The sequence below is a fragment of the Pan troglodytes genome, chromosome 11 (assembly GCF_028858775.2).
Source record: "Pan troglodytes isolate AG18354 chromosome 11, NHGRI_mPanTro3-v2.0_pri, whole genome shotgun sequence".
Taxonomy (NCBI): domain Eukaryota; kingdom Metazoa; phylum Chordata; class Mammalia; order Primates; family Hominidae; genus Pan; species Pan troglodytes.
This window is the reverse complement of record NC_072409.2, coordinates 4460130-4486263: the sequence shown is the minus strand read 5'-3', so window position 1 is coordinate 4486263 and position 26134 is coordinate 4460130. Positions and strand designations below refer to the sequence as shown.

The following is a 26134-nucleotide window of genomic DNA, read 5'->3' as shown; positions in this document are numbered from 1 at the left end:
CCACCCCTGCACCTGGCCATGGCAGGAGCGCCATGTTTGCTGAATGAATGAATGAACACATGAGTGAATGAATGGCTTCTTCTTCAGACCACTGAACGTCCACAGGCCAGGTATGGTGGCTCACATCTGTCATCTCAGCACTTCAGGAGGCAGAGATGGGAGGACTGACTGGGGCCAGGAGACCAGCCTGGGCAACACAGCAAGACCCTATCTCTATTTTTCAAAAAGAGTAATAAAAAAAGAAAGAAAGTTGTGTCTCACTCGAAGAAACCCAGCTTCCCAGTGCCTCTCCCTGCAGCCTCTCCCTGTGCCTCTCCCTGTGCCTCTCCCTGCAGGCTGGGGAAAGAAACTCTAATTGGGGATATAGTTCATAATTAGTCTTTGATTAAACCATGTCCCTCATAAGGGGTTAATATCCACAATATGTAAAGAACTCCTACAATAAGCCCAGATACGGCCCAGGCCCTGTTCCCCTGACCAAGTGCTCTCAGCAGCCTCTGCAGCGTGGAGGGGCTCGGCCACACACAAGGACCCCTAGCCTAAGCAAGTATAAGAAATCAACCGCGGATGAACTTGAGTTTCAGCAGAGCCCCATCCGTCATGGAAATGAACCGTCACAGTGGTTCTAATTGTGCTGGATGCGAGTGTGGTTCTGATCGTGATGGGACTGGAAGCGAGGGTGGTTCTAATCCCGTTGGTGGGCAGTAGTCAGCCTGCTTGCTTCCCGGCACTGGCAGGGCGAGTGGGCCAGCTAATGGCGCACGCACAGGTGTGTTTGGCTGGTGCAGATGCCATGCCTGCAGGCACAGAATGGGCCCCGCCTGCTGGACCCCAAGCCCACGCTGTTAGGGGGACCCGGACCCGGCTCCCTCTGCTTTGTTTGCCCGGTGGCAGCGGGAAGCTTCTCCAGCCCAGTCTTGGGAGGTGGTGGGGCAGCACCCACCTGCTATGCCTGGCTGGGCTAGGAGAAGGAACCCCGCCCTGCAGAAGTCCTCCCTGTGGCTCTGTCATAGCCGTGACCCCAGAGCGTCTACCTGCCTGGGCTTCACATACCCAGGAAGGGGCTTGACACCCACGGGGAAGCAGATGTGCCCAGTGGACCAAGGGGCCTGGTGATGACGATGCCAGAGTGGGGCAATTTAAATGTAGGGGCACGGGGCAGAAAAGAGCTGGGCTTGGCGGGGCAGCCCCTTCACAGTGAGCAGCTGACCTGGTCATTTGTGAGCATTTACCTTCCTGCCCATCAGGTGATGGCTTCTGGCTGCCAACCCGCAGGCTGTATATTATGAACCAAACACTTGTCCTCAGGTACGTGGCTGAGTGACTTCTCACAAAGATTCCAAGGCCATTCAGTGGGAAAGAATCATCGCTCCAACACATGGTGCTGGGAAAACTGGACAGCTATATGTAAGAGGATGCAGGTGGATCCTTATCTTACACCATATACAAAAATTAAATTAAGGCAAAATGGATCAAAGACCTAAACATAAGAGCTAAAACTATAAAACTCTTAGACAAAAACATAGGGGAAAAGTTTCATGACATTGGATTTGCAATCATTTATTGATATAACCCCAAAGCACAGGCAACAAAAACGAAAACAGACAAATGAGACTACATCAGACTCTAAAACTTCTGCCCAGCAAAAGAACTTATCCACAGGGTGAAAGGCAATCTACTGGATAGAAGCAAATATTTGCAAACCATGTCTCTCATAAGGGGTTAATATCCACAATATGTAAAGAACTCCTACAACTCAACAACAACAAAATCTGATTTTAAAGTGGGCAAAAGACTTGAATAGATATTCCTCCAAAGATGATGTAAACCTGGTCAACAAGCACATGAAAACATGCTCAACATCACTAATCATTCGGGGATACAAAGCAAAACCACAATGAGCTTCAGACCTAGGCAGAGGACGGCTATTACCAAACAAACAAAAAGACACGTGTTGGTGAAGATGTGGAGAAATGGGAGCCCCGCTCACAGCTGGTGGTCATGGAAAATGGTGACGCCACTGGGGAGAACAGTACGGAGTTTCCTCAAAAAATTAGACATAGAACTGCTATGTGATATGATCCACCAATTCCACTTCTGGGTATATAGCCAGAAGAATTCAAAGCAATGCAGCCAACAGACACATGAGAAAATGCTCATCGTCACTGGTCATGAGAGAAACGCAAATCAAAACCACAATGAGATACCATCTCACGCCAGTTAGAATGGTGATCATTAAAAAGTCAGGAAACAATACATGCTGGAGAGGATGTGGAGAAATAGGAACGCTTTTACACTGTTGGTGGGAGGGTAAATTGGTTCAACCATTGTGGATGACAGTGTGGCGATTCCTCAAGGATCTAGAACTAGAAATACCATTTGACCCAGCCATCCCATTACTGGGTATATACTCAAAGGATTATAAATCATGCTACTATAAAGACACATGCACACGTATATTTATTGCGGCACTATTCACAATAGCAAGGACTTGGAACCAACCCAAATGTCCACCAATGATAGACTGGATTAAGAAAATGTGGCACATATATACCATGGAATACTATGCAGCCATAAAAAAGGATGAGTTCATGTCCTTTGCAAGGACATGGATGAAGCTGGAAACCATCATTCTCAGCAAACTATCACGAAGATAGAAAACCAAACACCGCATGTTCTCACTCATAGGTGGGAATTGAACAATGAGAACACTTGGACACAGGGCAGGGAACATCACATACTGCAGCCTGTCGGGGGGTGAGGGACTAGGGGAGGGATAGCATTAGGAGAAATATCTCATGTAAATGATGAGTTGATGGGTGTAGCAAACCAACAGGCACATGTATACCTATGTATCAAACCTGCACATTGTGCACATGTACCCTAAAACTTAAAGTATAATTTTTTAAAAAAGAATTCAAAGCAGGGTCTTGAAGGCATTATTTATTTTTATTTTCATTTTTTTGAGACAGTCTCGCTCTGTTACCCAGGCTGGAAGTGCAGTGGTATATCTCTGCTCACCGCAACCTCCAGTTCCCGGGTTCAAGCCATCCTCCTGCCTTAGCCTCCCGAGTAGCTGGGGTAGACTACAGTTATGCACCACCACACCCAGCTAATTTTTGTATTTTTAGTAGAGATGGGGTTTTGGATATTGGCCAGGCTGGTCTCGAACTCCTGGCCTCAAGTGATCCACTGGCCTCGGCCTCCCAAAGTGCCGGGATTACAGGCTTGAGCCACCACAGCGCCTGGCCCTTATTATTTGTGCTACAGTTAACAATAGCAGTAATCACAACAGCCCCCAGCCTCACCTCATCCACGGCTCCAATCTGTACACTAAGTCACCTACACTGCAGCAGGCCTGCCCCTGAGCTCGGACAAGAACACGTCCACTAGCAGGCCAGTCACCACCAGCTCTTCCCTCAAGAGGAACAGCCTTCAGGGTCCAAGGAGCAATGTCAGCTCCTGGGATCCTCATGGTGATGGTCTCCTGAGCCCTGGAAGGGAGGGGGCCTATGGGCCAGAGGGCTCAGGACTAAATGACCATGAATATTCACAGGAGCCGAAGGTGAAAACAGCCCAGTGTCCACCAACAGGTGCATAGATGGACAAGCTGTGGTCGATCCAAACAGTAAAATATGATTCAGTCACAAAAAGGAATGACCCACTGGTGGCTTCCACAGCGCAGGTGAAACCTGAAACTTCACGCTCAGTGCAAGAAGCCGACGCTAAAGGCCACATATTGTAGGATTCCACTTATATGAAATGTCCAGAACAGGCAAATCCACAGAAACAGAAAATGCATTAGTAGTTACCAGGAACTGGTGGATGGGGCAAGAGGAAATGGGATTTTGTTTCAGGGTGATGAAAAAATTCCAGAACAAGACAGAGAAGATGGTTGTACAACACTGGGAATCTGTTCGATGCTGCTGAAATGCACACTTTAAAATGGTAACTCTTATGTTATTTTATCACAATAATTTTTTCTTCCCCCCACCGGAGACAGGGTCTCGCTCCATTGCCCAGACTGGAGTGCAGTGGCACAATCTTGGGACACTGCAACCTCCGCCTCCTGGGCTCAAGCAATTCTTCTGCCTCAGCCTCCCAAGTAGCTGGGATTACAGGTGGGTGCCTGTACTACATCCTGCTAATTTTTTGTATTTTTAGTACAGACGGGGTTTCACCACGTTGTCCAGGCTGGTCTTAAACTCCTGAGCTCAGGCAATCCACCTGCCTCGGCTTCCCAAAGTGCTGGGATTACAGGCATGAGCCACTGTACCCGGTCACAGTAATTTTTTTTAAAGATTGAGAATCAAAAGGATCACCCAGGGCTCCAGCCCCAAAGTCCCCAGGGGCAGAGTGGCCAAGGAATCTGCATGTTTCTCCATTGCCCTTGCTGCTGGGGATCTGGGAAGCCCAGCAAGTTCACAGCCACACACTTTGTCATTCCAGAGCCGCTGCCTTCCCCAGCCCTAAGGGCCTGACCCCACAGCTGATGCCTGGTACCAGGCTGGCCGCCCACTCCTATCTACCTTCAAAAAACCAGTACTCCTGGAGAAAGGCCTTCCAGGGTGCCAAGAAATGACACTTTGTTATAATTAATTCCTTACACTTTTGTATTTTTTTTTCTTTTCTCCTTCTTGGTCTCATTCGGCTTTTTTGCTGCAAACATCAAATTGTCAGGCTCCAACAGACACAATTAATGTCTTGGGGGCACTGGGGAGAAACAATTAACCATTTAAAACTTAATTAACTGTGGACATGGACCAAAAAAAAAAAAAAAAAAAAAAGCATGCACCACTTGCACTAGGACCAGCTAAGAAAATGCAAGCTCTCAGCCAACGGGGTGGGGACTCACAGGAAAGAGAAGTGACAAAGACCCACCCAAGAGGTCATCCAGCCAGTCCAACCAAATGGATTGATTCCCAGATGGGGAAACTGAGGCCCAGGGAGTAGAGCAGTGACCAGTCCACGTACAATGAGGAACAATGGCAGGGCCTGAGCACACCTCCTCTGCTCCTAGTGCGTCCTCAGGCGTGGGCTGCTGCCACCACAGCCACCCAGAGGCCCCTCTTCCCAGAGCCAAGTCCTAAGAGGGAAGGGAGACAACAGGTGGGCATCACTCCCCAGGGCGCCTGCCCCCGGCAGCCCAGCAGGTGTTAAGTTATTATTACTAATTCAAACAACCTGGCTTGCAGCTTTAGATCGTGGGTCTCCCTTCTGAAAACCCCAGGATAGCACCCCAAATCTCTCTGGTAGGGCTCTCTGGCACTGCCCTAGCTCCTGCCCCTCCCAGTCTCCTACTCCAAGCAGACCTCCCTTCTAAACCTGAGCAGGCCAGGCCACCACCACCAGCCTCTGGACCTTTGCACATGCTGCCCCGGAGACCTCCCATACCACCACCTTCACCTGGTGAACTGCAGCTCACATCTCGAACCCCAGCACCTCCTCCAGGAAGCCCTCCTTGACCAGCTCAACTGTCTAACACACCTCTGCCCACCAAAGTCCCTGTCACTCTGCACAGTAGGCAGTGGCCCCTGGCTCCCTGTCTTCCCAGGCTCCGATAATCTGAGGCTGCATGTCCTGGCACCAGCTGAGCTGAGCAGAGCACACAGAAGCAGACAGGACCACCCTCCTGGCAACAGCCCCACTGCGGAGGGATGGGGAGGCCCAGCACCAGCCCTGGCCACAACTATAGCAACTCCCCAAACCTCAGCCATCTCAGAAAAATCAACGTAATTCTGCAAACACCGGGCAGCCTGTCACAGACACCCGCAGCACTTCTGCAGGTGCCCACCCAGCATCCAGTCCTTGCTTTACTCAGGCTGAGTCCCCCCCTACACATGCTCTTATCAGGACCTACCTTACCAGTGGTGGCAAGAACAAGGCAGGCTTCTGGAAAGCACCCCTCAGCTATTGTGCTCTCTCCTCTTTCTGGGGACACGAAACCTGAGACCAGCTAGCCCAGGAGTGGGAAACCACTGGCACATGTACCCATGCCCTCACACCACACCCACACACCACACCCACGGCAGACAACGCTAATCAATGGCCGAGCCTCGGGACCCTTCTCAGCTGAGCCCTCCAGTCAGCCACTACCAATCGATCAGGATTAACCAAGTCTTCAATTAGGCTCCTACCTCTACTGATGTAGTAGGCACAGGGAAGAGATGGGAGGCCACCCACGGTCACAGAACACAGCAGAGGCTCAGCCCAGAGGCTCTTGTCCCAATTCCACGGGGCAGTCTTTTCAACAAATAGGGCTGGGAAAACTGGATATCCATGTGCTGGGTGGCCCGTGGGGTCTGGCATTCACTGAAACACTGTTCTTGAGGTCTTGGCCACACACCCACACCCAGCACCCCAACTCACCCCCTGCACCCTTGCCTTTCTGTCTGGAGTTGGCCCCACTCCAAGCGGCCCCCAGATCCTCCCCTCTGCATTTATCACTCTGGTTTCTATTCCTTCACCCCTCAGCCTTCCATAAAAAGCCAACAGTAATGACCCTCAAGCAGGTACAAGTTCCCAACCTGGCACCACATTTCCTGGCACAGGAGCAAGAATCCCTACCTCACACCACTGGCATGGAGATCAAGGGATCCACTCATTGGCCAAGGCCGCTCCCAGAGCTTGAACTCAGGTCTTGAAATCACAGCCTCCTAGGATCCTGTGAGCAGGGTTGAGGCAAAGACCCACAGGCTTCCTGGCCTGGTGCGCCAGGCTCAGCCACCTCACATGAAGCACAGTGGGCTGAGCCTGACCTCCAGGCACGCAGCTCATCAGACCTGTAGGGACTCAGCTACCAAAATTGAACCACTCCACCCTTGCCCAGTGTGAAGGTAATGACGGGCATGGCTCCCGCCTGGAAAGGAAAGCAGAGAAAAACCTCTCCCATCCCCAGTTATAAAACGGCGGGTCAGCATCCGATGGGCTTACCGACTCCGTGTGTGTGTGTGTGCGTGTGCATGTGTGTATGTCTCTGTGTGTGCGTGCATGTGTGTGTCTGTGCCCATGTGCAGCATATCTGGTTGTCAAGTTCATCTGAAAGTGCGTGGGTGAATAACGTCCTGAAATGACAACAACTAGCAGATAAAAGAGGAAATGTTTTCAAGCAGAAACTCTGAAGGCCTTTGCCGACAGCCCCTGCGCCGGGCTCTGCCGGGAGCCCGAGGCAGCTCCCCACCCCAGCGAGGAGCGACTGCATTTTAATAAGTAATTAGTGTGGAGTGGATGCTGCTAAAAAGACTAGCACGTCTCACTGCCAGCATTAAGGCAGGGAGTGCAAATGAACTCACCGCAGCATCAGCATCTGAGAGTCATCAGACCGACTGGCAGAAAGGCCTCGGGTGAGCACAGAGTCTTCTGCACTCAGCAAATTAATGAACAAATACGAAGAGGAAATGAACAAACACGTGCAGCCTCGGGGCCTGGGTGTGGAGATAAGGGGTGCTGGATCGATACCCCAAGGTTACTGCTGTGTTCTCCCCTGGCCAGACAGAGCCTGCGGGACACATTCATCAATGCAGATGTAAAATGGAGAAATCAATGACATGGCTGAGACGGCATCTGGATACACTTGTCCAGCCCCAGACGCAGGGCAGGTGGATGGTGGGTGTGGGGCAGGATACACTGGCCGGGTGAGGCTGGCACTCCAGGCCACTGGAATGGCCATCAGATGCACCCCTGCCCACTGCCAGGGTCATCACCCACGTGCTCAAAAGCGGCTGGTACAATCACAGCACCCCTCCCAGGAGCTTCCTTACGAGACCGGCCCCATGAAAACAGGCAGCGGCACCATCTGGAATCTCCCGCCCGCAGCCCTCGGCATGGGGGAGGCAAATCTTTAGACCCATTTTACAGATGGGGAAATGACAGCTGCGAGACCTGAAGCAACCTGTGGGACAAACTGGGTCCTGATGATGGCCTGATCCTCGGCATCACAACTTGTCCCCAGCCCTCAATGGTGTCTTCACGGGTCCACTCTCACCTGGCCCCAGAAGCACCAGCAGTCTCCCACCTGAGCCCTCAAGGTCAAGTCCAGACAGTGGTGGGTGGGTGTTTGTGGTGGGGGAAGGGGCAATGGCAGGGGTTGTGGCAACAACCGGGGAGCGGATGGGAAGTCCAGGGTGACAAACTGGGGTCCCCCCTTGTGCCAGCTCCTGGTGACTGCCAGGTGCTGGGGTGCTGGGGTGCTGTGCTGACAGGTGGGAGGTGCCAGGATGGATTCGAGGTGCCTGCCCTGGCTCAGGTGGATAGAGTGACAGCACATGCCAGGCGCTTCCACGGGGGTGGGGGTACCCAAGGCTGATAGACAAGGGTCCCAGGCAGAAGAGGAGAGAAATAGAGGTGGTGAGGGAGGTGTCTTACTCCGGCAAGGAGGAAGGGCCCCTCTGCCTGCACGCAAAAGCCAAGGGGCCTCTCAGCTGCTGACAAACCCAGGGCCAGAGGGACCGGGATGACCACGGCTGCCCGTCCATCATCTGCAGCAGGTGCATAGCCGACTCCCTCATCCTGGACGTAGTGATGCGGCCTGTCCCCACCACCAGTGCCCCCAGTGGCCTGTCCCCACTGCCAGTGTCCCCAGGCCCAACTCAAAGGAGGCAGGTTTCCTCAGCTGTGACGGATCAATGGTTTCCAACTATGTTTTTAGCCTCTTCAGAACCCTTTCTTTAAGCAAAATGTCAGCAAAATGCCATATAAAAAACAGATAAAAGTGGAGCTATTCCGATTCAGCAGGGCCCTGCCCTCCCTTCCTCCTCCCAGCCTCTTGAGAAGGCCCAGAGTGGTCTGAGATTCTCAGCGGAAGTGAACCATCCGTACCTGCACTGACGCCGTCAGCACAGACACCGGTGGTCATTGCACTGCATCCTCTATAGACTGCTGGTCAGCGCCCTCCCCTCCAGGGTCAGGTCTTTTACTTCCTCTCCCCAGACAGCCCCACCGGCCTCCACTCTGCCTCCTGGCCTCCTCTCTGCCTCCCGGCATCCTCACTGCCTCCTGGCCTCTTCACTACCCTCCCTGCCTCCACCCTGCCTCCTGGCCTCTTCACTACCCTCCCTGCCTCCACCCTGCCTCCTGGCCTCCTCACTCCCTCCTGGCATCCACACTGCCTCCCAGCAGCCTTGCTGCCTCCTGGCCTCTTCACTACCCTCCCTGCCTCCTTGCTGCCTCCTGGCCTCCACCCTGCCTCCTGGCCTCCACACTGGCTCCTAGCATCCTCACTGCCCTCTGGCATCCTCACTGCCTCTTGGCCTCTTCACTGCCACCCGGCCTCCTCTCTGCCTCCCGGCATCCTGGCTGTCTTCCGTGCGCCTTCCATACAGACAACTGTGCTGTGTGCAACAGCTGCCTTGCTAGTCAGAGGGAAGAGGGCACAGCCGAGCAGATAAAAACGGGGCCCCTGCCATCAGCAGGACCTGAGGATGCCCCCAGCTCCACTGTACCGCACAGCACAAGTGAGTGCATCTTCTCTGTGCCTGTTTCCTTCCTCACTTCTTAAGGACCCTGCAGGGTGCAGGTGCTCGTGGACATAAAGGTCCAGTAGCCACACGTGATTACTCCCGTGGAGGAGGGAGGGGCAGCAGGAAAGGCTGGCACTCAGGTGACCGGTGGTGTGTGTCCAGCGTCGCCAGCTGGCACTTCAGAATCTGTAAGCAGCCATGGAGCCGCCCCCAGACAGTGCTGAGAGCCAGTTTTAACTGCCTCAGAAGTCTCTGAGCCTCCCAAAATGCTTTAATGAATAATAAATAGGAGAATTAAGCCCGCTTATTGGAAGGTGTGCGCTGCTCTTTAACTCGAGCAAGAGAAGCGGCCTAGCGATTTCCTCTGGGAAGGTTCATTCCGCCCCGAGTGAGGCTGGAGTGAAGTGCACTGCCCAGCCAGCACCGCGGGTTCCTGGGGCCAGGCAGGGTAGCCTGGGCTGGGTGGCCTGGGCTGGGTGGCCTGGGCTGGGACACCGGGGAAGCAGCATCAGACTTCACTCCGAAACCCGTCCCTGCACAGGGCAAGGTGCCATCAGGGCAGGCCCTGCTGGGCCAGAGCTGAGTAAGGGCCTGCAGGAGAGCAGGAAGGCACCAGCAGCTCTGGGGAGAACCTTCCAGGCAGGGGGCAGCCAGAGAGCCCAGCAGCAGGAGGGGCTGAAGCAGCTCTACAGCAGCGAGGAGGAGCAAGGGGCAGGGACCAGGGAGGACAGAGCTTTCCCTCTGACAACCAGAAGCACCTGCGCCCAGGGGGCCCCCCTTCTGCAGGCAGGGAGCACCCTGTGCTACTCAGGAGAAACAGGTCCTTCCCTCTTCCCTTCTCCCCTCCTTTCTTCCCTCCCTTCTCCCTCCCTTCTGCCCGCCTGCCTTCCCCGTCCTCTGCCCAGAAGTGCAGCCCTCACCTCCTGAACGAGTCTGTCCCTTTGTCCCCTGACCTAGGGTGCAAGTGCACACTGTCAATGGCAACTATCCCCACAAAGGGAGAGAGCAACAGCATCCTCATCATGCTCTGCTCACCCCGCTCCAGCCCTACACAAAGAGCTGCCTGTGACCCAGTGCCCAGGAGGCTCTGATCAACAGGGGAAGCGGGACCACTGTCCTCACGTCATAGGAGAGGACATCAGGCTCAGAGAAAGCCACCTGCCCAGGGCCCCGCGAAGGAGCTGGACGGATCCCAATGACAATGCCATGACCAGGCACCTGGGGAGGGAGGACAGCGAGGGTTTGAGGACCCAAGAAACTCACAGCCATGTTACCGTGCACCAGTTGCTTAGGTGGGGATAAGACAGGCGACACCACGGCACGTGGTAAACAGTCAGTGCGCTGCCGGGGTGCCTTCCTGCCCTCCCGCAGACCTGTGCTCAGTCCCAGCTCGCAATAAGATCAGAGTCCCTACGGTCGGAACTATCATGATCTGCAGAGTCCAGGGACCAGAATCTCAGAAGCAAGCCACAGAAACCCCACAGCCTCACCAGAATCCTCCCTCCAAATGCCCGTCCGGATTCCAAGCTGGGGCAAACCAACCCCTGGAAGAAGCCGCCAGAGCTGGCGACCCATGGGCTTCTCCACACTCCTTCCCAGCTGGGCAACTGGACAAACCGCCCAGACACAGGGCACAGAGGAAAACAGGAAAGGATCTACGGGCCGTGGCGGGGAGCAGGGCCAACGGCTCCCATCAGCAAGGGCTGCGGACTCACCCTTCACGCTGGGCCATAACTCGGCCCGAGCACGCCCACCCCGGGCAGCACAGGAAGCCGGACACAACTTATTTGAGCCAAAACCTAATCTCTTTAATGCAACCCTTTGAAAAAAATACCAGGAAAGGCAGCCAGAAGAGAAACACTTCCGGAATAAGCCTTCTGGATCCTTTAGTTCCTACTGGAACTTGCGGGGTGAGTGAAGAGGAAGAAAATGCTAATAAAAATGACTAGGACCTGCCGTTCATTTTTTCACTGAGTCCTTTACAGCAACATCTCCAAGGGGACAGTCTCAAGCTTCATTTGATCCCTGCAGAAACAAAGGCTCAACGAGACCAAGTATCTACAGAGTCCAACTCGCGTCCAGGTCTGACTGAAGCTTTGCTCTCACCCGCCTGCCTCCTCCAGAGCCCGCCTGGCTCCACGGAGCCTGGATGAGAGGAGGCACCAGAAGGCAGGTGCAGTGGACCACCTGGCAGGCTTCCCAGGGCTCCAAAGCCTGGAGAGTTTCCAGGGGTCCATCCGCCTGCTGCCCAGATCTCCCCAGGTGGCCGGGGCCAGGAGCAGAGGAAACCAGGCTGACTCATGGTGGGTCCCCTCCCAATGCTCCTCCTGGGTTAAGGAAACCCTCTACACCTGTCCCAAAGGGAAGGCAGAAGAAAAAACCCAAGGGCCAGTGGGTGGAGACCACCCTTAAGTAGCAAGTGAGGGCCATGAGCAGGGAAAACACTGGTCAAACCAGCCTCCACATGGGGCCATCCCTGGGAGAGGGAGACAGTCTCATTCACGTTAGTGTCCCTTTAACACGTGGAATGATCATTTCCATGATAAAATCACAGAGGAAAGACTCCAGTGTCCAAGGCTGAATGTGGGCCAGAGCCAGCAGGCCTCGGGGCCAAAGCTCCACAGTTTTCACTTTCTCACTCCTCTCTCCTACCATTAATTGCTCAGCAGCTAATCTGAGGGTCCCTGTGAGGGCAAAGACTATGTGAGTCTCCTCATTTTAACTCCAGCATACTAAGTGCTTACTAAATACTTGGTAAATTATATGCTTAACAGAATGATAGATGGATGAATGAACTAATGAATGGGTGGATGAATGGTGGATGGATGGATGAATGGATGGGTGGATGGATGAATGGATGAGTGGATGGATGGATGGTGAATGGATGGATGAATGGATGGGTGGATGGATAGTGAATGGATGAATGATGGATGAATGGATGAATGGATGAGTGGATGGATGGATGGATGGTGGATGGATGGACGGATGGATGGGTGGAAGGACGAGTAAATGAGTGGGTGGATGGATGGATGGATGAATGGACGGATGGGTGGATGGGTGGACGGATGGATAGATGAATGATGGATGGATGGATGGATGGTGAGTGGGTGGATGGATGGATGGATGGATGAATGGATGAGTGGATGGATGAATGGATGGGTGGATGGACGGACGGATGGTGGATGGATGGATGAATGATGGATGAATGGATGGGTGGATGGATGGATGGATGGTGGGTGGGTGGATGGATGGATGGATGGATGGATGGATGGATGGTGGATGGATGGATGGATGGATGGGTGGAAGGACGGGTGAATGTGTGGGTAGATGGATGGATGGACGGATGGGTGGATGGGTAGATGGATGGATAGATGAATGATTGACGGATGGATGGATGGTGAGTGGGCGGATGGCTGGATGGATGGATGATGGATAGATGGATGGATGGATGGATAAATGGATGGAGGAGTGAATGAACGAATAAATGAATGCTTTTTGTCTTCCCAAGGAATGACTCCCACAACATGAGAGACTTGGGGAGCCGGGAGGCAGCTGTTTAGAAAATGAATGACAACAAACCCAGAGCCCAGACAAGATCTGAAACACCACAGACCTCCTTAAATAATAGGGGAAATGGCATTTCCTAAACCAGCCAGAGACACCAGCCAGCTGTGATGGTGAATTTTAGGTGTCAACTTGACTGGATGAAGGAACACCTGGAGAACCGGGGAAGCATTGTTTCTGGGTGTGGCTGTGCGGGTGTTTCCAGAGGAGACTGGCCTGTGAGCAGGTGAGGAGATGCCCTTCCTGTGGGCGGCACCATCCAAGCAGCTGGGAGCTCAGATAGAACAAAAAGCCAGAGAAAATGTGATTCCCTCTCCCTCTCCTGGAGCTGGGACTCGTGGTCTCCTGCCCCCGGACATCAGAACTCCAGGCTCTCCAGCCTTTGGTCTCCAAGACTTGCCCCACAGGTTCTGAGGCCTTTAGCCTTAGACTGAAGATCACACCATTGCTTCCCTGGTTCTGAGGCTTTGGGACTGGGGCCAAGCCCTGTCACCCCCGTTCCCGGGTCTCCAGCTCGCAGAAAGCCTGCTGGGGGCCCTCCGCCTCCACAGTCGCGAGAGCCGATGCTCCTAATCGGCCCCTCTTGTCTGCCTCTACCCGGCTGCTTCTGTCTCTCTGGTCTCTGGAGGGCCCTGACTAATGCGCCGGCCAGTCCGTCAGGCTCCTTTCAGCCCTGAATGCTGTGAATGTAAGTAGGAGCCGATCAGACAAGGAGTAAGAGAGTCAGCTCTGCCCCTGGTAGCCCTGGAGTCCCCAGCCCCACACCCCCTCGGTTACCCCTGACCAGCCCCACCCACCCCAGACGACAGTCAGTTCTGACTGCAGAGCTTTGTGTTCTGTGGAGAAACAGCTGCCACCCCCCTCCTGGGCAGGCCAAGGGTGGGAGGAACAGGGGGAGGGCACGCAGCCATAACTTCATGGTCTGAGGTTGCTGGAGGCCGCCGAGCTCATTTGGAATGGCCAGGGCGTCCCTACTGGGCTGAGCTCATGAATGACAAAGGATGAATCTGGACGTGTAGGAAACGCTCAGTAAATGCCCCGAAGAAATGAAAGGGGCATTCGCTCTTCATCTCTGTGGCCAGAGGGACCGATGCATGGAATGGCCAAGTAAGGAACCAGGCATATCAGCCCCGCCCTCCACACCAGCTCCTTGTGGTCAACAAGCTGGGAGTCTGGGAGGCCAGAGACCAGCAGCCTCGGCAAGTCCCCTCCCTGCTCTGACCCTTCCTCCCCTCTGTCCACGGCAGGGACTGCAACAAATACGCCCCGGCCCAGCAAGAGGTCCCCAGGAGTCTGAGCACCTGGGCAGACCAGGCCGCAGGGAGGAGCTGGGCTTTTGCTTGTGTTTTGTTTTTCCAGAGCACCTGTCCCGGAGAAGCCAGGAGGCGCTGGCAGAGCAGAACCGTCAGGCTCCAGACTGTGGTGAACGTCCCGGCTCCCCAGCCTCCGCTGGCCCCAGGCCAGACTCCATTTGGAAGTGCTGACCACAGCTTGACCACGGTAGGAAAAACATCCAGGGAAGGAAGAAAGCACCGCCACAGAGACAGGGCTGGCGGGGCCAAGGCCAGGCCCACCCTGAAGGGCAAGTGCGGGCTCCAGCTCCATTGCTCCCAAGGGCGCCAGCACCCAGCACACGGTCCCAGGGGGCCCGGTCCCCAGCCAGCTGTCCCTGACACACCACAGGCCACATTCACGCGGGCTCCAGGAGGCAAAGGGCATGGCTCAGATGCGGAGACCAGAAGCAGCAAGGCCCCAGAGTGGCGGGGCCCTGGGGCACGTGCGGTGCTGAGACCCTGCACACATGGCTTGACCCGCTCAAGGGAACTTTGAGGGTGGGAGTGTCACCGCCATTTTACAAACGGGACTTGGAGAAGCTGAGTCACTTGGGTGAGGCCGCACCCTGGAGATGGCAGGGCTGGGACTCAAAGCCAGCCTGCCGGGGTCCAAGTCCATGTGCTCAGCCACCTGCTCTGTCTCCCAAAGGTGCAGCCATTGCGTCTTTTTTTTTTTTTAAAGACAGAGTCTCACTCTATCACTCAGGCTAAAGTGCAGTGGCGTGATCTCTGCTCACTCCAACCTTCACCTCCTGGGCTCAAGCAACTCTCCTGCCTCAGCCTCCCGAGTAGCTGGGATTACATACGCCCACCAGCACACCCGGCTGCTTTTTGTATTTTTATTAGAGACAGGGTTTCACCGTGTTGCCCAGACTGGTTTTGAACTCCTAACTTCAAATGATCCGCCCACCTCAGCCTTCCAAAGTGCTCAGATTACAGGCGTGAGCCACCATGCCCGGCCCAGCCATTGCATCTTTATATATAAAATAATGGAGAGAAAAACAGTAGGCACTGCCATCTGTGTGTGGAAGTCTGGACTTGTTTTAAGCGACCAGTGGGGGCGGCAGCAGCAGCAACCTGCACTTCACAAACACCTCCTGTGGACCTCACCCAGTCTCCTCAGCTCAGCCCGGGGGTCTGCACGGTGACATCACCTCCATTCCCAGCACCCCACACCATGACGCATGGTCCAAACCCGCCGTCTACTCCCAGCTCCCCACGAGAGATGCCACAGCTTGGCCAGCACCACCACTGACCGCCACGGTGAGACATGGGGAGACCAGAGGCCAGCATGAGAAGAAGCCCCTTCTGCAGCCCCTCAGAGCTACAGCCGCCTCACTGGAAACCATGGACCATGACAAGGGCTGCCCATTTGCAAACTGCTTGGCCACACAGCTGGTAAGTTGAATAATGAGAGTTTAATCCAAATTTATGTACGTCTTACATCACTGCATTCCACCATAGCAAATTAAAAGCAAAATGAAATTATATACTGAATACGCTGCATTTTAACTGTTGGCCAAGAAGTAGGTTTGGCCAGGGTTTTCCTGTATTTTTCTCTTTACAGTTATTATAAATACCAGTTGTGTGTATAAGTATGTGTGTACATGTGAGACTGTGTGTGTGTGAATGTGTGTGATATGTCCGTGTTGGGGGGCTGTCCGTGTGAATGTGTATGGGTGACTGTATGTCTGTGAATGTGTGTGTGTTAAGTTGTGCATGTCTGGGTGTGGGTGTGAACATGGAAGACGGGTTCAAGTGTGTGTGTGTGTGTTTGTGTGTGGTGTGTCCATGGGTGTCTGTCTCAATGTGTGTGTGTGAGACTGTATGTGAGTGTGTGTGTATGTGAGCTGTGTGTGTCTGAGTGTGAGTGTGAACATGTGTGGGGTGGGTGCAAGACTGTGTGTATGTGAGCTGTGTGTGTCTGAGTGTGAGTGTGAACATGTGTGGGGTGGGTGCAAGACTGTGTGTATGTGAGCTGTGTGTGTCTGAGTGTGAGTGTGAACATGTGTGGGGTGGGTGCAAGAGTGTGTGTGTGTGAGCTGTGTGTGTCTGAGTGTGAGTGTGAACATGTGTGGGGTGGGTGCAAGAAAGTGTGTGTGTGTGAGAGTGTGTGTGTGTGTGAGTGTGTGTGTGTGTTCTGAAGGACCTTCACTAAGTCCAGAACCATCAGCCTCTCCATTACCCAGGGTGCTGCAGGCAAATTCATCTCTGCTGCTTGCAGGGAAGGAGCAGGAGAGAGTTCCAACTCATTTCAAAACAAATCTGTAGGAATTGAGAAGCCACTTACAGGAAAGAAACAGGCCCAGGCCATTCAAGCCTCCCTGACTCCAGCCCAGCAGGCAAGCCCCCGGACAGCAGGACCCACAGGCCTCAACAGGGCATCAAACTCCCAGGCACGTGCGCTGCTGCGGGGGGGGGGGTGCTCAGTGAGTCATTTAAGAGACACAAACTTCTAAGAATTCGATGATTACACAGAGATGGGCTCATGAAGAGGTCCCCAGATCTCATGTCTGGAGAATTCCAGGAGGGAGGAAGGGAAGCGCCAGGCCTGGTGGTTCCGGGAACACCCTTGTTCCAGGTCCTGACCTGAGGCCGTGCAGCACTTCCACACGCTCCTCTCAGAACCGACTTCTCAGCATGCGCCACTGCAAACCCAAATTCCCTCTGCGCCTCACAAATCATGTATTCACAGAGCATTTCCTCAGACACCAAGTCCCTGATAATGATGCTCAAATAAACCAGGCAGTAAATATCTTGTTACTTCCCATCAGCAGGTGGAAATCCATTCTCCCGGGGGTCCAGGAAGCAGTGTCTCCTAGAGGCAGCCCAACAGCAGGCGGGGGCCTGGGGCCTCCTCGGCCACCGTCAGCACCTCCGGCGTCCAGCCCCGAATCCATCAGGAAGCGATCGAGGCCCTGATCCCATCCATTTAAAAAGAGTAACCGTGGAGCTGCTGGGCTCTGGAAGGCAGGTGGCCCCTGCGTCCCTCTGTACCCAGGCTCACCAGGAGGCCACCAATGAACTACAGCCTCCCAGGGCCTTTGCACCTGCCAGCCTCAGGGTCCCCTCGTGTGCACCAGCCCAGCTCCTGCAGGACTGGTGCCATGTGAGGCTTCCTGAGAACACAGAGACACTTCCTGGGGTCACCACTGGAGAATACCCCCTCTTTGCCCAATACCTTCCCGGAGTCAGAGACAGCTCTGCTTGTCCCGGGGTAACCGAGATAATCCATTTACAGAGCACACAGTAGACGCTTTCCCCACCTCATCTCCCCAGCCCCTTAGGAGGTGGTGCTAACTTCGACCCATTCTCAGAGGAAGAATCAAGACTCAGGGCAGGAGTTAAATGCTCAGGGTCCCCTGGCTAGAACCACAGGGCCAGGGTTGTCTGCACTCTGCTCTTCCCTCACCCGCCTGAATTCACCACGCCTGGCCTCACCATGACTGGAGAAAGGGGCCATCCCGTTGTCCCAGCCCCGACACACAAATCTGGCTTTCACACCTTCCTGTTTGTAACACGACCTGCCTGCACCTCCCGGACATGAGGGTGCAGAAAACCTCTGGCTCTGTGTTGGAGCCAATCAGGCTGCTCCATGGATCTGGCCCACCTGCCGCTGAGCCGGCACATCGGCCACCACAGCTGGGCGACTGAGGCTGGAGAAAGTGACTGCTCACCTTTCCGAAGTCTCGCACATCGAAGAGGTCAAAGGGGTCAAACAGCTCGCTGTTCCTTAATCCGAATTTATCGTGGCAGACTTTCAGGAAGGTGCGTATGTTCTTCAAACACAGAAACTAAAGGGAAAAAACAAAGGGAGGGCAAGGAAAAACTTATTAAAACTGTAAGCTCTGTAAAAACCATAACAGCAACAGCAGCAAGCTCTGGCTTCCCTGCGCCAGCACATCCAAGCTCATTCCTGTTTTCTCAAGGAGGAAATGGGCTCAGAGAGATGACGAAACCCCCCGTCCCAAGGCTCGGGGGTGAGAAGCCAGGTCTGGATGGAAGTGGGAGCAGGCAGCCCAGCTCCACATCCGAGGGTGTAGCCACCACCGCCCCCAGCCTTCTCATCACATAGCTGCAAAACCCCCAAGGCCTGTGCATTCAGAAGACACGCCACTCCCCATAACGGTAGGTCAGGGCGGCAAGGCAGCATCCTGGGCCCTCCGTGATCATCCAACCCAGCTCTCCCAGTCGCACCCAGCACACGTCGAGGCCGACAGTCACAGCTGGGGCAGAATATACCAGCCTTGAATCCACAAGAATGGATGGCGCATGCTCACGTGGGCACGTGCACAGGCGTGCGTACACACACGAGGCTTCTGACAACACCAACACATCCTTCCTAATCACGGGTGACAAAGCCAACAGCCAGGGGCCACCCCCAGGAAGCCACGGAGGACCCAGAGAGTGGCAGGTGCCAACTACAGTGGAAGGGTGGAGGGAGCACAAAAGCCAGAATTCCCAAATCAATGCATGGGTCATCTCCTCTCTGCCCACTGCCAACCAGTGAGCTCTCGGCCCTCACTGCGCCTGACATGCCACAGGGGCGGAAGGCTTGGCTGGGGCGGAACGGCCATCTGCCCAGTCCTCGTGGAGAAACAGCTTGGTAAGGAAACTTATAAGGCAGCAGGTGAGGTGGCCCGGGGGACAGGCTCTGGAATCACTCAGGCCCCAGGTTGGAATCCTGTCTGCTGACTCCAGCAGGGAGACCAGGGTGAGTGGTTATGCCAGGCCTGGTTTTCTACCGCCACCTGCCTCACGGGATTAATCATGTGCCCTGATGACCAGAGTGGGCACTGGGGTGTGGGAGCCATCAGCCCCCCAATCCGGCTCAGCACGGGGATTCGCAAGGGGAGGGTGTGGCACACACAGCCCAATAAGAGCCCAGGACTGCCGTCCTCATCAATAACCGTCCCCTATGGACAAACTGCCCAGCTCCAAGAGCAGTTCAGAGAGCCTGTCCCTGCTCACTGGAAATTTAGACAAATGGACAGACTTAGACATAGTGCAGGTCAGAATCAGAGCCTAAGAGCGTAAACCAAGCAGCACTGAGAACGCCCTGGGAGCGGAGGGTCCCCCAGCCAGGACATACGCCCCTGCTGACCCCTCACCCTGCCTCACAGCAGGCAGTGCCCACCCCAGCCCCTTCTGCCTCAGGCCACTCCTCCCATCCTGGCAGGGGTCGGCTGCTGTTCATAGACAACAGACTCATCTGTTTTATCCTAGAGTCCCTCTCTGTCCGCGTGCGTGTGTGTGTGTGCGTGTGTTTCTGAACACTCGAGATTAACTGCAGTAATGACACTCCTTTATCCCTAAATACCTGAGTGTGTAATTCCTAAGAACAAGGACATCCTCTTCCATAATCACAGTACCTACAGCAAAACCAGGAAATTAACATGGACACCACACGGTTATCTTATCTATAGACCTTACTTGCATTTCCCTAATATATAAAGGACAACCAAAATGTCCTTATAGCTAAAAGAAAAAAAAAAAAAAAAACTGGCCCAGGTTCCAATATGGGATCACACACAGTTTCCGCTGCCATGCCTCTTCAGTCTCCATTAATCTGGTACAGTCTCTCCAACAGAACTTTCTGGAATGACAGCAACGTTCTATCCATCTACCATCCAATAGGGCAGCCACTAGACACCTGTGCCCACCGAACACTCAAATGTGGCTAGTCCGGCTGGGCGCAGCAGCTCACGCCTGTAATCCCAGCACTTTAGGAGGCCGAGGCGGATAGATCACTAGAGGTCAGGAGTTCAAGACCAGCCTGGCCAACATGGTAAAACCCTGTCTCTACTAAAAATACAAAAATTAGCCGGGCGTGGTGGCGCACACCTGTAGTCCCAGCTACTCGGGAGGCTGCGGCAAGAGAATCATTTGAACTCAGGAAGCGGAGGTTGCAGTGAGCCGAGATCGCACCACTGCACTCCAGCCTGGGTGACAGAGCGAGACTCCGTCTCAAAAAAAAGAAAAAAAAAAAGGTGGCTACTGAAAACCTAGATTGCTAATTTTAAGTTAAATTTTAAAGCTACATGTGGCTAGTAACTGCTAGTTTAGACAATGTGAGTCTAAAACACTCCATGATCTTTGTTTTTCACGACCTGTTAATTCTGAAGAATACAAACGTGAAAGGACAAATCCTGTGTGAGTCCACTTTTTTTTTGCGGGGGGGGATGGAATTTCCCCCTTGTTTCCCAGGCTGGAGTGTAATGGTGTGATCTCGGCTCACCACAACCTCTGCCTCCCGGGTTCAAGCGATTCTCCTGCCTGAGCCTCCCGAGTAGCTGGGATTACAGGCACGCACCACCATGCCCAGCTAATTTTTGGATTTTTAGTAGAGACGGGGTTTCTCCACGTTGGTCAGGCTGGTCTCCAACTCTCGACCTCAGGTGATCTGCCTGCCTCGGCCTCCCAAAGTGCTGGGATTACAGGTGTGAGCCACCACGCCCGGCCGTGATTCCACTTTCATGAGGCCCCTGGAGTCATCAGATCCACAGAAAGAAAGGAGAATGGTGGGCGCCCTCGAAGGGCTGAGCGATGGGGTGGTTTCGTGGGGAACAGAGCTCTTGCTTGGGAAGACCAGAGAGTTTTGTGGATGGTGGTGATGGTGCTTGCCAACAAAGTGAATGTGCTTGATGCTACTGGACGGTGCTCTAGAGGAAAACCGGAGAAGACGCTGAGTTTTACATTATGTGTGTTTTACCACAATAAAAAGATTGATTAGAAGAGACACAGAGAGACATGGAGACACAGACCCACGAGGAGTGCATGTGAGATGGGCCCCTTTCCTTAGCAACTGGGAGTGACACAGCTGTGGGCCAGCCACTCCAAGGGTGGCCACTGATGCCAGAAGCAGGAGAGGGCGTGGGACGGGCTCTCCTCCGAGGCCCCACGAAGGAGCTGTTGCTGCCACACACAATTGATTCAGGCTGCTGGCCTGCAGCCCTGGGAACAATAAGGTTCTGCTGCTTAAAGCCACCATGGTCGATGGTGCTTGGTTAGGACAGCCCCAGACACTGGAGCTGGGAGCAGGCCTGAGCCGGGGCAGGGGCTACGCCCTCTCGCTCGTCTGCGAGGCTGCACACGCTGCAGCTTCCAGCCCGGCGCGACTATTTTTTGAATATGGCTCGTCTGTAATTTCCACTAAGCATTTATTTTCATTCCTCCTCAGCCTCCCAAGTTTAGAGTTAATTACACAGATCCCAACCATAATCACAGCCGGCCAGGCCCAGGCTTCCTTTCGGGCACAGGATGGGCCCAGCGCACCCCTTTCCCATGGGCCCAGCAACTGCTGTGCCTGGCCCAGCCCCACCTGTGGCCACTCTGGCCACCCTAACCTTTAAGAAGTCCTCCTGGTGCAGCTCTGGGCCCAACCCAGGGTGGTCTCTGCAAAACTGAGCCACACAGGCTGATGCAGATGGCAGGGACAGGGGCTGCATGGACGGGGATCACAGAGACCGGGACAAAGCCTGGGGGCCACGTCAGGCTCCACCTCCAGGGAGGCCACACACGGCCCGGCCTCCCTTCAGGGAGCATTTCCTGTGCTTTCTACAGTTCATCCCATTTTCCACAAAGGGAAACTGAGGCACAGAGAGTTAAGGACGTGGGCACCTGACCAGAGGGCAGCAGCACCAAGAATGAAGCCATGTCGGCATCGGCCAGGGCAAAGGCCCTCTGAGAGGACGGGCGTGTGGGCAGGCACCAGGTCCCTCCTGCCGTCCCTGAGCCCCTTTCCTCAGTGGCCCGGTTCGCAAGGTCTGTGGTCGCTCTGGAGCCAATCAGAGCCTCAAGGTCCAGGTTCTAGACAGAGACCCTGACGGTTGGCAGGGACCGGACCCAAGGCTGAGGTTGCTGCAGGTGCATCTTGGCCACAGGGGCCCATTGAGGACACAGGCCGAGGGACAGTGGCAGAGGGAGGCCCAGATGGTGGTCAGCGCCAGGTGAAAAGTCCCCTGTCCACGCCCAAGCTATGAGGGCTGGCTTCAGCTGTCACCTGTGGCTGCAGGAGCAAGCGGCATTCTTCTCTCTCATTGATCCAACCTGGCCTTTGGGACCCCCCACAAAGGCAGCCACTGCTTCCCCCAGCATCCTGGACTTTAAGTCCAGCTGAGGGGCCACAGCAAGGGTCTGTCCCCAGAAAACAAGCCCTGTGACAAGGGTCCCAGGGCTGAGTGCCCTCTCCCCCAGGCTGGCAGCTATGGGGTCCCCACTGTGTTTGTTTAGGGTACTCTGAGGGGGCATGGGCTACCCCACCTCCTGCTCCCCACAGCCCCAGACTGCAGGGAGGGCTCCCGCCCCTGGGCCCCAAGAATCCCTTGTCCATGCTCTGCCGCTGCAATGAGAGGCAGCGTGTAGTGTGCCCTGGAAACGTCAGCCCCTTTCTCTCCGGCCCATTCATCGGCAGCCGCAGATCTAATCAGGCTGAAATCGGATTAGTGTGGTGACACAGGCTCCATGCCCAGCCGCCCACCTCCCCAGGCTCAGCTGCACTGTCCTTCAGCTCTTGCAAGGCGCCAGGGCGGGGTGTCACAGACAGGAGAGGCAGGGCAGGGCCGGAGAGCCAAGACCCCAGAGCCAGGAGCCCAGGTCTGAGCCACAGGTGAGGCCCGAGGGCATCCTGGATGGCAAGCTTCACAGCCAAGCTCACATGCTCACAGGACAGTCACATCTCTTTAGGGTCTCTGAAACAATCTATTGTGATGGGGACACAATGGCAGGGACAGACCTCTCTGCCCTGCAGAACCCAGGGCAGCCCACCGAGGGCAGGGGCACCCTTCAGCCTATGTGGGCCCTTCCACTGCCCCTTACTGGCAACGGGTCACCGGCAGTGCTGGAGTGGGACACAGGACAGGCCTGCCTCGCCCTCCAGAGTTGCCATCTAGCCAGCATGCCCTGAGAGGGGTACAAAAGGGGAAACTAGGCCAGGGGAGGCAAATCCACTTGCCTGAGTCACATAGCCAGCAGGCCTCAGCTGGGGAGCTGCAGTTTGAACACAGGTGGCTTGGCCATCGACCCCTGGGCAATGGTGATGGAGTAATGGCAGAGCTTGACAATGACCACAGGCAGGGAGGATGCTGACGTGCACAACAGCCAACTCACTCACCACCTGCAGAGCCTGTGAGGTGTGCACTGGCCCACTGCACAGACGGACAACCAAGCTCCAAGCAGTGAGCTCACGGGTAGGCCCAGGATTCAGGGGCAAATGGAGTGGCCGGGATGCAAAAGGGCAGCAGGCCCCTGCCTAAGGGGATGCAAGAAAGTCCTGTCTCGCCAAGGACGGCAGCACAAGGCCTGCGTCTTCAAGGCAGGTGCCACACTGTCTCAGGGGCTGACGCCTCGGCCCCAGCTGGACCATGCAGGAGCGTGGGGCCGGGCTGACCTTTATGGGAGGTGACCCTCGCTGCTCCCTCCTCCCAGGAGAGCTCGGGCAAGTCTCCTCATCTGGACAGTGAGGCTCTGGCACAGAGCTCCAGGCCCTTCCAGCCAAGACTGGCTACGCGTCTCGGTGCGCTGACTCACAGTGATTATAGGCGCTCCACGGCCGCCAGGTTTTCCAGAAGGCCAGGCACTGGGCTAAGAGCTCCCTTGAGTCACTGCAGCAATTTCTAATTTACAGATGAGGAAACTGAGGTTTCAGGAGGTCACCTGGCCTGCCCAAGGTCACCAGCAAGGATGTAACTGAGCTAACAATGGATCTGGGATGGTTTGACCCCCAAGGCCAGACTGCTGGCCTTTAAGCTATCCTGTCTATGGGTTTCTGGGCAGGGAAATCCCATTATTTTTTCTTTTTTAAAATGACAACAGTACTTTGACGAAAACTCAGTCTGTTCAGAGGAGATGGGGAGGCACTGAGTGTAGGAGCCCGGCCTTTGGGCTTGAGGGGCAGGCCCCACCCACAGAAACCAAGGCTTAGGAATGGGGCCAGAGAGGAGGGGGCTGAACTGATTGACCGGCACATAATAACTAACTAGCACGCATGCGCCATTCCACAGCCCACTAGCACTTTCACATCCACATTTGCTCCGTCAGATGTGGAAATGGAGGCCCCAGAAGGCAGGTGACCCGCGATCTGAACCCAGGCCCGGTTCCTCTCAGGATGCCCCCAGCCTCTGGCAGGCCCATGCCCGGGAAAGTCCCTTTGGCTGCCCCACCAGGAAGGTCAGGGGCCCGGGTGTCCTCAGTCCCAGGAGTGACACTCAGCTGGGGGTGGGGTCCTGCAGGGAAAGCCCCAAGCTGGGGTCTCCAGATCGCCTGGCCCAACCTTCCCCATCCATGTAGATTGTCACCAACAGGCAGGGCTCCTCCCAGGTCTCTGGCTGGCATCCCTGAACCACCTACTCCTGTCCTGCACAGTCCTACCTCCCCCCGGCCTCTTGCACACAACCACATTCCAGTGCAGACCCCACAGCCGGTGCTCCAGGTGGGGACAACCCAGGCCTGCTCCTACTCAACAGCCACACAGCTTCTCTGTACCTCAGTTTCTCAATCTGTAAAATGGGCAAGGAGAACCCTGCCCTCTGACTCCCACGATGCTGGGACTCTCACTCAAAATAAAGAGACTGTACTGAGGCCATCTCACTGGGGAAGTCCAGACGTCCCCTGAGACATTGGTCACTGGGAGAGCTGGCAGGGGGGTTGGGGGGCCACAGTTAGCTGGAGCTGAGGAGCAGCCACAGTGCACGAGAACCTGGGCCCTTCATCACCATGGTCCCACCCTGGAGCTGTTAGCCCGCCACCCCGCTGGCCTTTAGTTCGCAGCAGAGCTCCTCAAGGCAGCTGCCAGGGACTGGGGGAGGGACACAGGCCGACAAGGGACTTCTGGGGCCTGGCCTCAGGCTCTCTGCTCATGGCCAGAGCAGCCCAGCAACTGGGAGGTGAAGACCCCCACCCCATGTGCCCCTTGCTGCAAAAGGGAACCTGGGCACCACAGCCCTGAAAGAAACAGGGCACCACAGCTTCTGGGCCTCAGGAGAACAGGCACTCTCTTTTCAAGCCCCTGGGTCTTTCTGAGCAAGCTGGGGGTCTCCATGTGCAGCCTCCACGCCCTGCAGCAAAGGCTCCAGGAAGTACCCACAGACATAGATAGACATAGTGCGTTTTCTTGAAATACTTCAACAAGTGTCACTAACACTGCGCTTAGCAGAGACCGATTGCACGCCTGGCTGCTCTGCTTCCGGCTGGAGTGGTGCTGACTCCCTGGGGCCACAATGCTGCGTCGTGCTGATCAGAAGCTCTGACTGGCAGCTGAGGATGTCTTTGATCAATAAAAAAATGGGAAAACAAATTAATTTCCTGTTTTATTTATGCCATGCTCATTCCAAAAACCACTTAAAATAGCTTGATTACTATTCAACAGATGCAGCTTGATGGAATGGATCAAATTTGGGGCCCATCAGGTAGATAAACAGGTGACCCTGGGTGACAGGCTGGCCAGGTGCTCACGGAGACAGGAGCTGAGGCCGTTTGCTCCCTCTGGGTCCCAAATGCCCTGGACAATGCCTAGCCCATCACACGGGCTCAGTATCTGGTAGACGAACAAATGAACCAATGAATTAATGAATGAACAAATGAATGAATGTCTAGGAAGCACTCTTAGGTGCCCTCTGACTGCTGACACCTCTCAAAGGGCCCTGCTTTCCCCTCGAGCAGCAGAGAGTCCACGATGCCTTCCAAGACGTCCGGGGCCCCCAAGGACAGCCACTGCTGCTTAGCTGGCAACCTCGCTTCCAGAAGCATCTCTTCCGAAAACAAGCAAGCAGGTGGAAGGTA

At 55.0% G+C, this 26134-nt stretch overlaps 1 protein-coding gene across 6 annotated transcripts in view; it reads right to left on the bottom strand.

The window, feature by feature from the left end:
* Positions 1–26134, bottom strand: part of VAV2 (vav guanine nucleotide exchange factor 2) — a 235399-nt gene that overhangs the window by 159155 nt on the left and 50110 nt on the right. For all 6 annotated transcript variants that reach the window (XM_016962025.4, XM_054658484.2, XM_054658485.2 and 3 more), the window contains exon 2: positions 18034–18150. In XM_016962025.4, coding sequence (XP_016817514.1) covers positions 18034–18150 — 117 coding nt within the window. The remainder of the gene's footprint in view (positions 1–18033; positions 18151–26134) is intronic.